Genomic DNA, 15,851 nt, shown 5'->3' with positions numbered 1-15,851 from the left:
CTCACTACAAATGTGATAATAGTCCGCCAGGGATTATACAATAGACTATGTAGATTATAGTATGACATGATCTGAAATTAAAGGGTGTAGTTATAGTGTTTGTTCTCAGTAAGGCATAAACCATTCATTCACATCCGAGGTGATTTAATTTAGATCCCTATGCCACTGACTGGCTGACTTAAGCAGCCAATGAGCTGCAAGAACTGTCAGACCACATAGGAGATGGGATGGCTGCCATAAAGTACTTTACTATGCATTCTTTTTAGTGAGGCAGTAAATAGTTCCTTTTAAAGGGCTACTTCTGACATTGGAGTGTCAATTTAACAATTAAAAAATAAAAACCCCGGAGCAGCCAACATCATGGTAAATTTTGCCAGCGGGATACCTAACTACTGGAGGGTGTCATGATTAACTCATAATGTAGTGGATGCATGGAAGGGTAATCCAGCAGAGGTGGTTTGTTTCTTTGTGTAAGCATTAAATGGGTTAATCTGATTTAAACCAGTTTCTTGTGGAAGTCCTCTGTATCTGTTCTGGCTAGAGGTGTCACCTTCCCAATGGACTCCTGTGGTGATTCATGACCCAACAGATAAGGATTCTGACTTATAGGAATCTCATTGCTATCTTAAATGGAGGGGTTTTCCATCACCTTTACCCCACAAGGTGTCATATAATTGGTCATGTGGCCAGAGGGGCGTTTTCTTTCCAGAAGAGTCTGATTTAAGGGCACTACAGGGACCTCAAAGAAGAACTCCACAATTTACTCTGACTGGAACAACATCGTAAGAAACCATCTGGACTTAAGGAGTTTCCACAGGCCGTCTCATTGAAGAAACTTGTGAGTGCTGCATGGTTGGAGAAGTGGCCTTAGAGTGGCTCATTCAGCAATGCTATAAGACGGCAGCTTTCCACCAGAATCACTTTTAAAATGTAAAAGCCTAACCCCTGCTACAGATGTGGACAACTCCCATCATGCACACTAAGTCTAGCCCAGAGATTTACACGGGGGGAAAAGTAGGAATAGCAGGAAGGACGGGGTAATATATACAAGGAACCAAAGCTTATCACCCATGTGGTTTTGCACTTCTTCTCCAGTGTACTAAACACAAGCTACCTGAATAACATTCCCAAGAGTGACTAATTCACACCTGCAGGTTTTACTTGGAAAAAGACTTCTTCTGCACAAGGCTAATACAGTAAGCAATAGGTCTTCTAGTGGATAACATTTTTTGTGCCTCGTCACAAATGCTGATCATGACAATATCTTCTGGGAAGTTAAAATTTGGGTTCCAATATAACAAAAATGTTTTAAACAATATTTAAATACAATTTATAATGTATGCAGCCCCGAGATCAGATAATCAAGGGGACAAGTACCTACCTGAGTTAAAATGTCCATAATCACAGTTATCTGCATAATCCTGTTGCCCTTGTCCTCACTTGAGACTCTTCACCCTCCCATACACTGAACTCTTCTTCCACTTCTACATCAAACATATTCTCTCGTCTGAAGAAGAGGTTCATGCTCTTCTTCATTCCTCTTGTCCAACCACATGTCCCATTGACCCTATCCCTTCATATCTTCAACCTCTCCCTCTCTATTAGATCTGTCTCATCCTCCTTCAAGCATGCTACCATAACTGCAATCTTGAAAAAGGCCTTCCTGGATCCATCTGATCTCTCCAACCACTGTCCCATCTCTCTACTTCCTCTTGCCTACAAGCTTCCAGGAACACATTGTATATAATCAAATAACTACATTCCTTGACTCTTTACATGACCCTCTTCAATCTAGATTCTGCTTTAGACATTCTACTGAAATCACCCTATTAAAGTTACTAATTACCTACTGGCTGTGAAATCCAAGGGTGAACACTCTACTAATCCTACTGGACATTTCTGCTGTTTTACACACTGTGGACCACCCTCTTCTCCTTCAAAGTCAATCGTGGTCTCTGTGACACTGCTCTCTCCTGGTTCTGATCGTTCCTCCGGTGTTTCACTCTCCAGTAACGCTTTCCCTCCCCTTCCTCTCTTAGTTAATATACCCTAAGGCTCATTTCTAGGACCCCGCATGGTCTCACTTTGCCACCTGTATGCTGATGATATCCAGATCTACCTATCCTTTCCTGATCTCCTGACTAACTGCTTTTCCTCTGTCTCTAACTGGATGCCTGTACCCTATTACATCTCCTTACTCAATAAATACACTCCCTACCCAGTCTCTGCTCATCCGATAATCTTAAGGGCTGTCCCATCCTCTGGAATGCCCTCCACCAGCCTATGGCCTATCTTTCTTTCCTTGTGTTATTGATCCTTCAAAAAAATCCCCCCGAGAGCTAACCAATGACAACTAAACAGCAAAGCAGAGATCTTTTACTTTCGTGAAAAAGCGGTAGGTAAATGGAACAGCCTTCCAGCAGAAGTGGTAGAGGACAATACACCAGGGGAATTTAAACATGCATTTAATAGTCATTTATGCATCCTGAATATAAGCCAAGAAGACTAAAGACTGAGGTTTGAGTCGCTACAGCAGGAATAAAGGGCAGACTACACGGGCTGATGGAAGGAGACTTTTCTTGCCCAATATAAACAATGGCATGTTGTCATGGAGATGAAGGCTGAGCAGGTGCTGGCGAGGACACACATACATGAGCCCTACACTTGTGAGCAGATGCCGGCAGCATGTACTGCCATCTATCACACAGCACGGTAAGGAATGTTTAACCCCCACGCTGCATGGAGAGCGCGACCGGATATTTCATATAATTCTAATATTATATATAATTTCATATAATTCTAATATTATATATATATATATATATATATATATATATAATATACACATGCATACACATGTAACACACGTCTGTAATGTGCTGTATGTTCCAAGTGGTTTGGCTAAAGATGTGCCTCTGTATATTAATCTCCCCCACAGACAGGTCTCTGGCCCAGGCACAGACTCGCAGGTCCCGCTTTCAGACACAGGAAGTACTGAGCCAGCTCACTGGGAACGGTCTGGATGTAATTTAGCAGACTCTGCATATAATTTATAACTGTGTCCTGCCCTCCGCTCCCCTGAGACATCTGCATTTCTTTCGGTCTCACCCGCCCCCCCCTCTCTTTTTCTTTATATTTCTTTGATCTTTCCCTACCCCTGCCTTCTTTTCTTTCTAATGTTAAGTACGACTGCTCACACCACCCTTTCATCTGCTGTAGGGAAACATACTTCCCATCCCCCTTTTTAATTTTATAGATTGAATGAATACATAACATTTACTCAACTTGTTCACAAACAAAATGTAATTACACAGCATTTTCCTGGAGTAATACTCATGTTATGGCAGATACAAATATATAAATATATAAAAAAAAGAGAATAAATAATAATAATAATAATAATAATAAATACCAATGCCGACATTCACATATCTTAATTCTAAAGGAAACTGAACAAGGAAACAAAAATATCAAGTTTGTGTGGCACAAATTGAAAAATCTGTAACATGTTGGTAGTTTTCTTTTTATTATTTATTTTCTAGCATGGGACCAAATATCTGATTTTTGATTACTCAAAAAAAAAATGCTAATAACTGTACACCCTAAATAAACCAGTACTGTACCCAGCAAAGACACATATTGTAAAAAGCTTCAATACAAAAAACAAACGTAGTAAAACTGTAAAGAGACAAAAGATTTTGTAAAACAGATGGGTATTTTGTGACGATCCAAGCGGTGTCAAACCGGACACCATGCCGGACTGAGAAAGTAAAGCTTGGTTTCTAAGTGTACCGTTTTACTGGACTATTTTTATTTTGCTAAAAACTAAACTGAATCTTAGTAGTCAACAGGGTACCCACATCAGCCATCTTTTCTATGACTATATTGACATATATTGCCGAATAAACAAAGCCCACAAACTACAGGGCTGCATTTTACAGGTATTGGCCCCGAACGTGCAAAAATTGTACGTGTCCGGAAAAACATGGCCAACGAGGATCCCCTTGCTGGTGAATGAGACTGTTACATTTTTATATAATATACAACTAGAACCTCCTGGAGTCTATTAGTTACATACATGAGCGTTTAAATTAGTGGAGAAAATGGCATCTGAATTAAAGTGTTTGCAGCCAAAAAATAGGATATACTATATATACTACTATATATACTATATATACTATGAAACCCACACATACGGTGTCAGCCCCTTTACAATTTTCTCATATTACTTAAATGCTGTGCTGGAATTTCATTCATTACTACGATTTTTTCATTTATTTTAAATACTGAAAAGTCAAATTACAATTTGGTAATAAAATTAAAAAGTGTTGCTTGCTCAACCATGTAATAACGCCTATGCTCTGGAAGCTCCTAGTTCACCCAGCAAGCACTCAGTTACCTTATTTCAGGCTTCCACCCGTTAATAATTAAAGTCAATGTCATATTTCCCCATTCTGGATCCGAATCTGAAGTGAAATTAAGACCAACCCATAGAAGTTACGGATAAAGTTATACAAATCCAGAGATTGGGAAAAGGATACTAAATATTTGCCAAGTGTTTATGGAGCCCAGATGTACTTTCTGGGATATCCAGTAAGGAAGCGGAAACAGCATCACAAAACTCAGGCACTGCCATAACAAAAGGCTGTCCCTCGAAACTCGGGGTCACCAGTCAACCATATCAAAAGCCCTAAATGACACTGGCCTGTATAGGAAGGCGGCAAGAAAGAAGCCATCACTCGAAACGTACCATCTGCCAGCAAGTCCGGAGTTTTTGTGATCAGATGAGACTTATTATGTACGGCATAGACACTGTCCCAGTGACGTATAATGGTGACAGCGCCCTGCTGTAGGGATGGCTCTCGTCAGCAGGGTCTGCGCATCTTGTTTACATTGAACAACAACTATATGGAGCAGAAGACAAGGAAAAGAACTTGCTTCAGTGCACAAAGCAAAACTAAAGCATGTGATCCACCTTCCAGCAGGACAACTACCCCTGCGTATAAGCCTCGAGCAACATCGAAGCAAGCGGCTGGAGAACAAAGGTGAATGACCTAGAGTGGCCCAGTGAAAGTCCTAACCTCACTCCAGAATCCATGGCACTATACGAAACCTGCCGTACACAAGTGACGTCCAACCAAACTCAACAACCTGCCAAGAAGAACGGCCCAAAATTCCTTCAAACCATAAAGCACCACAAAGGAAGAATACAAGTTACAGCTGAATAATTTCCTTTCAAACCAAGGATCTGAGGGGCAGGGAAAGAGGCAAATGCAGGGGGGGGGGGTTTCAATTTACTGTATATGGTTTATAATGCGGGAAGCTCGGTTAATGCAACTTCAGCTATGCCTGAAACAAATGGGATGCTCTCTAACTAGTCCTAATGCAGAGTTCCCAGTACTCGCACTGAATGGGTTAAAAGTATTTGCCTCTTCAGCCCTTCAAGACTGAAATAGCCTAGTCTGTCCCTGTCAATACCACACCATACCAAAGGGGGGAACCAAAAGCCATTTCACAATTCACAGCAATTTATTGGTCTTATTGTTGAAAAATTATAAGGAATTTAAGATTTATTTCCCATAGTAAGTATGGTTTTCTTTTCAAAACACAAAATTACGAGTAAGACTGAAATAATCATGTGTTCCTTGGGGCAAAGAAGACATAACACATAAAACTGCTTGCAGGGCCAGCTTACAGTCTACTGCATCATAGTGTAAATAGGTCTAGCCTTCCTTAAAGGAAAAGGGGCTACAGAATGCTAGCATTTTCTTCATAAACTTCATAAAACCCAACTTTAAAGTGTAACTTCTGTGATACACACGAGAACATTCTGCACACTATCTGTTGAGACACGAGATAACAGAAAAGTGCAAAAGGAGACTAGGGCAGTCTCAACACGATAATAAAATCCATAAATTATCACTCTGCTTGGCCTTTCCTGGCAGTGTGCAACATTCTCATTGTCCCTCCTACAATCCCAGCATACGGCACTGCGCTGCCGCCTATAACCCAAGTGTATGCCCCTGTGCTGCCGCCTATAACCCAAGTGTATGCCCCTGTGCTGCCGCCTATAACCCAAGTGTATGCCCCTGTGCTGCCGCCTATAACCCAAGTGTATGCCCCTGTGCTGCCGCCTATAACCCAAGTGTATGCCCATGTGCTGCCACCTATAACCCAAGTGTATGCCCCTGTGCTGCCGCCTATAACCCAAGTGTATGCCCATGTGCTGCCGCCTATAACCCAAGTGTATGCCAGCGCTGCCACCTATAACCCAAGTGTATGGCACTGTGCTGCCGCCTATAACCCAAGTGTATGCCACTGTGCTGCCGCCTATAATCCAAGTGTATGCCAGCGCTGCCACCTATAACCCAAGTGTATGCCCCTGTGCTGCCGCCTATAACCCAAGTGTATGCCCCTGTGCTGCCGCCTATAACCCAAGTGTATGCCACTGTGGTGCCGCCTATAACCCAAGTGTATGCCACCGTGGTGCCGCCTATAACCCAAGTGTATGCCCCTGTGCTGCCGCCTATAACCCAAGTGTATGCCCCTGTGCTGCCGCCTATAGCCCAAGTGTATGCCCCTGTGCTGCCGCCTATAGCCCAAGTGTATGCCCCTGTGCTGCCGCCTATAGCCCAAGTGTATGCCCCTGTGCTGCCGCCTATAGCCCAAGTGTATGCCCCTGTGCTGCCGCCTATAGCCCAAGTGTATGCCACTGTGGTGCTGCCTATAGCCCAAGTGTATGCCCCTGTGCTGCCGCCTATAGCCCAAGTGTATGCCCCTGTGCTGCCGCCTATAGCCCAAGTGTATGCCACTGTGGTGCCGCCTATAACCCAAGTGTATGGCACTGTGCTGCCGCCTATAGCCCAAGTGTATGGCACTGTGCTGCCGCCTATAACCCAAGTGTATGCCACTGTGCTGCCGCCTATAACCCAAGTGTATGCCAGCGCTGCCACCTATAATCCAAGTGCATGCCGCTGTGCTGCCGCCTATAATCCAAGTGTATGCCCCTGTGCTGCCGCCTATAATCCAAGTGTATGCCAGCGCTGCCACCTATAATGCATAAAATGTCCCTGTCCTGTCACCTCTAATCCCATCATACTTCTCTTTGCTTCCACCTACAATCAAGCTTCTGTGCTATGACATTACCTACCGACGCTGTCACTTTATAGTACAATTACCTCCACATCTGAAGTATAACTACAGCAAAGCAATTGACCCTGCAATACTATGTGAAGCCGTGTAAATTTCAGCTTCCCAGAAGGGAAAGTATCATATTATTCTGTATCAGACTACTCCATTCAGACCAGGTCCCACGTGCTTTATTTCATTAGTCATGAAACGACTTATGTGCCCGGAACTCATGTGCACGCTTTTCCCTCTTCCTTTTCTTTAATCAGACCTTAGCCTAAAGTGACCAACTTTTCCCATGGAGATGAGCCTTTTATATGTAGAAATTAGTATATATTTGTAGTGCTATATTGGATCTCTATGGATCTCAAGCATAAGGAAACGGGTAATAAGAAGACGTCTGTAAAGACCTTTCAGGGTCCTTAAAGCTTTTTATTTGGCGATATTTAGCTTAAACGCGTAGCTCTGCCGAGATACGTGACGTAGGCCGGCGTTATCTAATCAATTCCCTGTCCTAAAGTTCTCTTGCGTCTCCTTATCCACCCTTACAAGGGCTGCCTGGACTATTCATCAACAACCAGCAGCTTAATAACAGGGCAGATATAATAACGCATCGCATCAGAAAAAGAAACTGACATGCGTTTCCTCGTGGTAGAAACATAAGGTGGATTTGTTATATTGTTTTATGTGTAAACAAAGTCACGTGGATTTATTCAGCATATTTACTGAAACGGGATTCTGGAAGACAAACAGATCCGCTACGTTTCAAGTTTACACGGTTCTCAACAACAAATTGCAACTACTGAAATTGCACCGTATGGAAATACTTTTACGTTTAAAAAAAAAAGTTTTATGGATTAAGTTCGTAAAACCCTGCTTTTTTATCACTGCCCCATAAACCTATGAAAGATAAAATAAAAGCAAAGCATGTTACATATGGACCTTTGAAATTAAATACCCACGTGGGTTATTGCTGTACTTGGTGGGGGTTTTTTTTGTTTTTTTACAGCAGTGGCACTTATGCTTCAAAATAGCAAAACATTGCAATGCGCTGCATATCATCGTGCTAATAAATGTATTAGATGTATGAAATGTCAGCACAATGCCGATTTCGTCAGAGGTCTATTTGGCAGAAACTATGTGGTTTTACTATGGTAAATGTGGTTTTAAACTAAGGTTGTGGTCATACTAAAAATCCAGAATCAGACGTATGGGCCTTCACTTGGACAATAACCGCCTGGGGACTGCTGTCAGCTCTTGGTCTCCAAGAGTTCTTGCTTCCTAAAAAACTAGGTTCCACCGTGCTACATAAACACCTGAAGGATTAGTGCAATTTTTTCTCTGGCACTTCAGATGAGAAAACCAGCAGCCGTGGACTTCACTTGGAACAAACTAGAAGTAGACTCCCTTGGTTTAGCCTTTGTGATCAACGAAAGTAAAACACTACGAACGTTTTTCGAGCACACACACATACACACTGTAATATATATATATTGCTTCTAAAATGCAAATAGCAATTTTAAGCTAGATCAGCACAAGTCCTTGATAGCTCTATTTGTGCAGAAAGCAAATGCTACGGACAGGTTTTTTTCGCCCCAGAATGAAATAATCGGCATCTACGTATGAGTTTGCGTTTTACCAGCACAGTGTTGGGATCTTCTCTTACCACACATTCGCCCATGGATCAGAGTATTTAAACAAATCATACCTACTCCACTATTTACTGTTTTAACGTTCGGCTGCCTGCGTGTAATTTCAACAGATGCTATTGTTAGGGCTTTTAAATGGAGACTATTCGTCAGGCCAGGCTTAGCACCGGATTGCTTTGCAGACGGCAACGTGTCTCTGGCAACAGACCAGATTACAGACACGGGACACGGAGCGACACACCACGCATATCTTACCCCAACATCTAACCTGCAGAACGCTGCTACTGTCACTTGCATTTATTACAGCATCGGAGCCACGGACCAGGGACATCATTTTGTCCACAGTGCCAGCATCATTCATTAACCACAGACAGGGTAGAGATGGCTGGAGCCACAGTTCTGCCAAAAGCTCATTTTTGGCTGCCAAAATGTACTGAATTTAGAAGTGCCATAGGTAAGGCTGGAAATGCAAACACGTCCATGGGTCTAGGGGGAGGTCATGCGTAGGAGTTTAGAGTAAAGGTCCCAAAGTCAGCGAGGCTGGTCCGGAAAACACGGATGGAAATGTTCAGTACACCTAGAAATCAATTTGGTGTTTGATTAAAAAGTTGAACAAGGTTTGTTTACACCAGGGCTAAACAAACCGTGGGCACAGGGTCAGCAAGGCCACGAGAAATAGTCTAGGGTTAGTGGCACCTGGGAGATGGAGAGGGTGGCCGATCGACTGACGCGCTCCGCACGGGGTCAACCAACATCACGTTCTAGCACCAAGGATACCCAGAACAGAAGCGGCAGGCACAGTGAGCTCCATTCTGGCTAGATGTGTCTTGCTTCATTTATGATTAATAATATACTAATTAATGTATCAACTTTATTTAAATAACACTGAACTGATTGTTGTCCAATTATTTAACGTATTACGGTAATTTAGCAATGTAATACTAATCAATTATTTACCAATCATTTATTAGTTTACCAGCTTATTACATTTATAATTTTCACTAATTTAGCAATTCTTTCAGAAATGGATTTTCATTGAGTCAAAATAATTACATTTCCCTGTAGCAGCAGAAGGCAAACATTCTAAAAAAAAAAATAAAAAAAAAAAAAGTTTTATTTGGAACCAATGGACTAATCGAGTTCATTAAATGTATTCCCCAAAAAGCCAGTCTCTGTTATGCTATCTAATGGGATCAGTCTACCCCAATCTGGTATGTTTTAGCCACACCAACATCAGGGCATACTCTCTGAACGATTAATCATGGTGACAATGAATAAAAGCTGGCAGTGAGGTTGTCTCTAAGTCAAATATTTCCTGATAATATGGTTTTGCCTTTAGGTTAACTATAGGTAATGAAAGGAGATATATTTGTATTTAACTCAATCTGTGTGACTATAGAAATTGTCTTCTTCATTCCAGCATGCCCCTTCTCTTACGCTAAATGGAGGACAGACGTTCCAAAGGCATGTTAAATATTTTTCAAAATATTTTTTTCCGCATTTTAACAAGAAAATATATTCCGTGTTGTAAACCCCTAAGTACAAAAAGGTCTAACATGAGCTGGAGACAAGAAAACAGCTGAAAATCAAGCAGAAAATCAGGAATGGCAAGTAATCTGAAGCCTGGCTAGCTGTCAAATATAGCCCTTCAAATATAGCCGCCTGCCTTTTACTAAATTTGGCCATAGGGTAAAGAGAGGCTACCAAGATCTGAGCGTCCCGTAACCGCAGGACAGCTCCTCGAAGAACTGCGTGCAACGCTCAATACAACATAACGAAACTTACTTTGGGACGAGGCATGTGACGCTACTGTGCAAAAGAGAAGAAGCACGGTGGCTATGGAAAACTAGGAAATAATTAAAAGTGGATTTCCACTGTGACAAATCATGCAATGTGCGTCTTATTTCTCGCAGATAGAAACTATTTCATCTTATTCGCCCATATAAATGACTAAATATTCAATGTTTAATCAACTTTATTTGCATAAAACATATGCAGTATAACACAGTTATCTAAGTTTACAAACAATGTATGCCTGGCAAACATTTTTTCATGTCAACGCTGTTTGAGGGAAAAAAAAAAAAATATATATATATATATATATATATTCATATTTACTGAAACAGCTGGGACATGTCATTTATATTCATTTTATGCCTGACAAATACGGACACTAATGACTGTTTGAGGGATCAATGATGCAAAACATATTTGTTCCACTGTACATCATAAATGGTTACATTACATCATACATGGTTACATCACATCTGTAATTGCGTGCAAGAATGTTTTAATCACTGAATGTTTTTGCTTATCAAAATACTTCCTTATTAAAGAAAATAGAAGACCTAATTTATTTGCAATAAAAAGAATAAAAGTATGTAGTGATGTAGATGAGAATTGTGCACGTGTACCATTAAGCACACTGTATTCTGCGGTTCCCATATGATGTAAAAGACTCACGATATTATAAAATCTCCATTAGTAATTATCGTGCAGACCCTTACACGACAAAAGGTCCCCACATGCTGATGTATCTTCCAAATTATAACGCTCTGGAATGCAATAGACGAGGAAAGAAATAAACAATGCAGTCGTGAGAGGCCCAGTGAATTTTTTTTTTTAAGGAAAGAAAAACATTCAACAATGCCGCTAATGAATGCAAAAGCAAACAGAAGGGGATCATGGAATACCGAGCTCAAATAGCAGTGATCATTTTAAATCATAGTGAATGATCAAGCAAATAAACTATTAAAGAAGGGTACAAAACCAAAACAAAGAAAATCACACACAGCAACTACTTGCAATGTTATTTATAATGAGCGCTGGAAGATGTGATGCTGATTTTTTTTTTTTTTATTTTTTTTTTTTTTTTTAAATCGGTTGCTATGGTGATAAGACCAAATTTAAAGCTTTGTAACAGAATTGCTCTTTGAACTAATTTCAAAATACCTCTTTTTGCCACGTTATCACAATCAGATAAGTATTGTGTTGAATGGGGCTTTGTTAACGTCACAAACGTTGCAGAAAACCTACAAATACCAAGGTCTCATATCCGGACAATACAACCACGGACAAGGCGACCACTTTTGTGCATCAGAAGTTTGATCCGTCTGTATATGAATGCAAGGCTGCAAATCAGTATAAAGACACACTAATTAGAAATAACAGACAGGTATTGCGTTCTTCGGCACTATGATGAAAATCTGTTTACTGGATGTAAAAAGAGATGATGGGATTAATTCACGGATGTGGGCTGGGACAGGCGCCTGGACGGACAGCCGGCCTGATAGCAAAGCCCTATATTGTCTTTTTTAGGAATTCCTCCTTGGCTTGATGGCCAGGCGCCCGCCTACTCCTCATGAATTCCATCCTATTTCTGTCACTTCCCTGATAGGGAGTATGGAGCGCTCTTAACCCCAGATATCCCTGCAAAACACTGTGGCATGGCAGGTTGCAATGTATAGTAGTAACAGACTGTCTCTTTTTGTGCACTCAAGAAAAACAAGACAGAATTTTGCTATTTTAATGACATCTGGACATGCGTTTAAATAGTAAAAACAACACAAAGTAAGAAACGCACATTGCCAAACTCCTTACTTTTGTATACTTTATAAAGGAAGTTTTTATAGAATTCTTCGGCTCTGAAGAAAAATCAAGCATTTAAAACCTACAAACGTTTGATAACTCCTAATGGAAATAAATAAGGCAATATCCGCAAATTGCAACTAATTAACAGAATAAAAAATAAATAAAAAGAATTTAAATAGTTACATGAACCCATGGCTTGTTATTAGGCAGTAAAACTGCTCAACCTTTTGCTACGATATATGATGCAAAATGAGTTAATGCCACATAAACAGCTTCCTGTGATGAAAAAGGTAAATACCCGATGCCTAGTGTTAGATACTGTAGCTTTTTGGCTTAGCGTTGTGTACCTGGGTAAAGTAACCTCTCTGGCAAGCCAAGCCAAATCAGATAAATAAAATAACTAACCCTTTATGTCACGTATGTCCTAGCATAACAATCAAACTTTCTTTTTATTCCAATAACGTATTGCATACAGTAATATTAGAAGAGTACAATCATTAAAACGTAAATGGATTAAAACTGAGATGCGGTGTATTCTGCCAGCAAACTGCTATGATATTGTTGCTAAAGGAGATTACATTCCCATAATTAATCTCTAAAGGTACGCGTGTGTATTATAATATAATAAATTAATACATATACACACACACCCACACATTAAATATACATACACAAATGTTACATCCCGTACATTCCATTAGAAAGGCACATTGCTTAGATGGTCACCAAATAAATTGCTGTTGCTTTAGTAATGTATTAAAATGATCAGGCAGCTTCAATTCCTTATCTCACAGAAAAAAATATTGCCCATGCATGGGCATAGCGTTTCAAACAGGTTTCCAAAAAGAGCGCATGTATGTACATATGTCCCATTTGCTGCAGACGATACGCCTCCAGCTGTCCTCCAGGAATATGTCACTGTCACTCACTACCTCCCAGGCTCTTAGGACGGTGTGCTGCCGGGGACCCGGGCTGGCAAGTAGCCTTTTAAGGACAGACAGGGCACAGAGACAAGACACTCCTTTCCCCCTCCTCCCAACCATGAATGACAAGAATCCAAGGGTGGGTGACATGGGCTGGCTTTGAAAGGGCCAAATATGGATAGGCACATGGGAAACACCTCTTGCATTGCAAAGCATTCCTAAACTAGGTAAAGGAAGTACGAGTAAGGAGGGGAGAAAAGGAGGAGAGGGGCTTAGAATGAATATAAAAGACTCGGTGCACACTCAAGAGTTGTAGCAACAGCATAACGCACCTGCCCTTCCACGCCACAAGTCCTAACTTGCCTCCAGCAATCAACCATGTGTGACGACGAGGAAACTACCGCTTTGGTCTGTGACAACGGTTCTGGCCTGGTGAAGGCTGGGTTTGCAGGTGATGATGCTCCCAGAGCTGTGTTCCCCTCCATCGTGGGCCGTCCACGCCATCAGGGTGTCATGGTTGGTATGGGACAGAAGGATTCATACGTAGGAGATGAAGCCCAGAGCAAGAGAGGTATCCTTACCCTCAAGTATCCAATTGAGCATGGCATCATCACCAACTGGGACGACATGGAGAAGATTTGGCACCACACCTTCTACAATGAGCTGCGTGTTGCCCCTGAAGAGCACCCCACCCTGCTCACAGAAGCTCCACTAAACCCAAAAGCCAACAGGGAGAAGATGACACAGATCATGTTTGAAACCTTTAATGTCCCTGCAATGTACGTTGCCATCCAGGCTGTGCTCTCTCTCTATGCCTCAGGCCGTACAACTGGTATCGTACTTGATTCAGGAGATGGTGTCACTCACAATGTCCCAATTTATGAAGGTTATGCTTTGCCCCATGCCATCATGCGTCTCGACCTGGCAGGCAGAGACCTGACTGACTACCTCATGAAGATCCTGACAGAGCGTGGCTACTCCTTTGTCACAACAGCTGAGAGAGAAATTGTGCGTGATATTAAGGAAAAGTTGTGCTACGTTGCCCTGGACTTTGAGAATGAAATGGCCACAGCTGCTTCTTCCTCCTCCCTGGAAAAGAGCTACGAGCTGCCCGACGGCCAAGTCATCACCATCGGTAACGAACGTTTCCGCTGCCCTGAGACCCTGTTCCAACCATCCTTCATTGGCATGGAGTCTGCTGGCATTCATGAGACCACCTATAACAGCATCATGAAGTGCGACATTGACATCCGCAAAGACCTCTACGCCAACAACGTTCTCTCTGGCGGTACCACCATGTACCCAGGTATTGCTGACCGTATGCAGAAGGAAATCACAGCCCTGGCACCTAGCACCATGAAAATCAAGATCATCGCCCCACCTGAGCGCAAGTACTCAGTCTGGATCGGCGGCTCCATCCTGGCTTCTCTCTCTACCTTCCAGCAGATGTGGATCAGCAAGCAAGAATACGACGAGGCTGGACCTTCAATTGTCCACCGCAAATGCTTCTAAACATCAGATTACCTTTTGCAGGTTCCTGTGTGTGTCTTTACGCACAGAGAAATTATGCATAAAAAGAACTGGCTTATAACATCATGGTATAAACAACAGACCTCTTTAAAATCACGATGACAAGATCACTGGTGAGGACTTTTTTTTTTCTTTTTTCTCACTCCTCCGTTTTCAGTCTCTCACTCAGGAGGGGTACAGACGGAAAGGGATCACAACAAATGTAAAAGGTTTGAAATATCTTTATATGCTAAATATATTTGAAGCATCTGCTATGTTCAGACAGGGCTATAAGGACACTAAATTATCCTTGGGGCTAGAGGGGCGTGCAACTTGCAACAGTCCCCTTATGTACTAAATGGGGTTAAGCTGTTACACTGAACATGTAAAACCGGGGCGTAAAACTAAAAATACAGGGGCTGGATGGGAATTGTAGTTTTGGCAATGGCTGGAAAACCAGTTTGCCAAGCCCACATTTTATTGTATACATTAAGAGTAAATTAAGGGAAACAAAATATGGTTGGCATCAACAACATCTCAAACAAACACCAGACCGTATTGTAATGGTTATTCACTAACATTTAGACACACTAACATATTATGCAGTGTCTGTGTATATTGTAATCCTCTTCATGTGTAGTAATAACGTAGTATATAATAATGTAGTAATGGTTTACCCTAAAACATGCTCAAATATATGATGCCAACCACAAAAAACTTGCTGCTATGTTAAACCTTATAAAGAACTCTATTGTAAAGTGCTAATGAGTAAGATCACATAATGTGAAATGTACATTTAAGATATTGTGCTGTGGGTATTGATGCATTTCTGCTCAATTAAAAAAAAAAAAAAAAAAGATTAATCACAATAAAATATTTTGCAATCATCTTTGTGTTTACTTGTTATTTGTTTTTCAAGGTATTACCAAATCACAGGTACACAATGTTTTGGGGTGTGATAAGTTATTATGCTCTAATGCTACACTGGAGGCTTTTAAAAAAATTAAATTCTATCAAAATGTACAAAAGTCGAAAGTATGGTGAGCTTTAT

At 41.3% G+C, this 15,851-nt stretch overlaps 2 protein-coding genes across 2 annotated transcripts in view; one reads left to right on the top strand and one right to left on the bottom strand.

The window, feature by feature from the left end:
- MED13L (mediator complex subunit 13L) overlaps window positions 1–15,851 on the bottom strand; it is a 66,565-nt gene that overhangs the window by 29,666 nt on the left and 21,048 nt on the right. The gene's annotated exons all lie outside the window — the stretch shown is intronic.
- On the top strand, window positions 13,601–15,689 carry LOC128499891 (actin, alpha cardiac muscle 1). Its single transcript, XM_053468872.1, has one exon. It carries the CDS (start codon window positions 13,670–13,672, stop codon window positions 14,801–14,803), a length of 1,134 nt encoding a protein of 377 aa, XP_053324847.1. The 5' UTR covers window positions 13,601–13,669; the 3' UTR covers window positions 14,804–15,689.

This window comes from Spea bombifrons, chromosome 1 (assembly GCF_027358695.1).
Source record: "Spea bombifrons isolate aSpeBom1 chromosome 1, aSpeBom1.2.pri, whole genome shotgun sequence".
NCBI classification, from domain to species: Eukaryota; Metazoa; Chordata; class Amphibia; order Anura; family Pelobatidae; genus Spea; species Spea bombifrons.
Note: the sequence above shows the minus strand (reverse complement) of the source record. Positions and strands in the feature narration are given on the sequence as shown.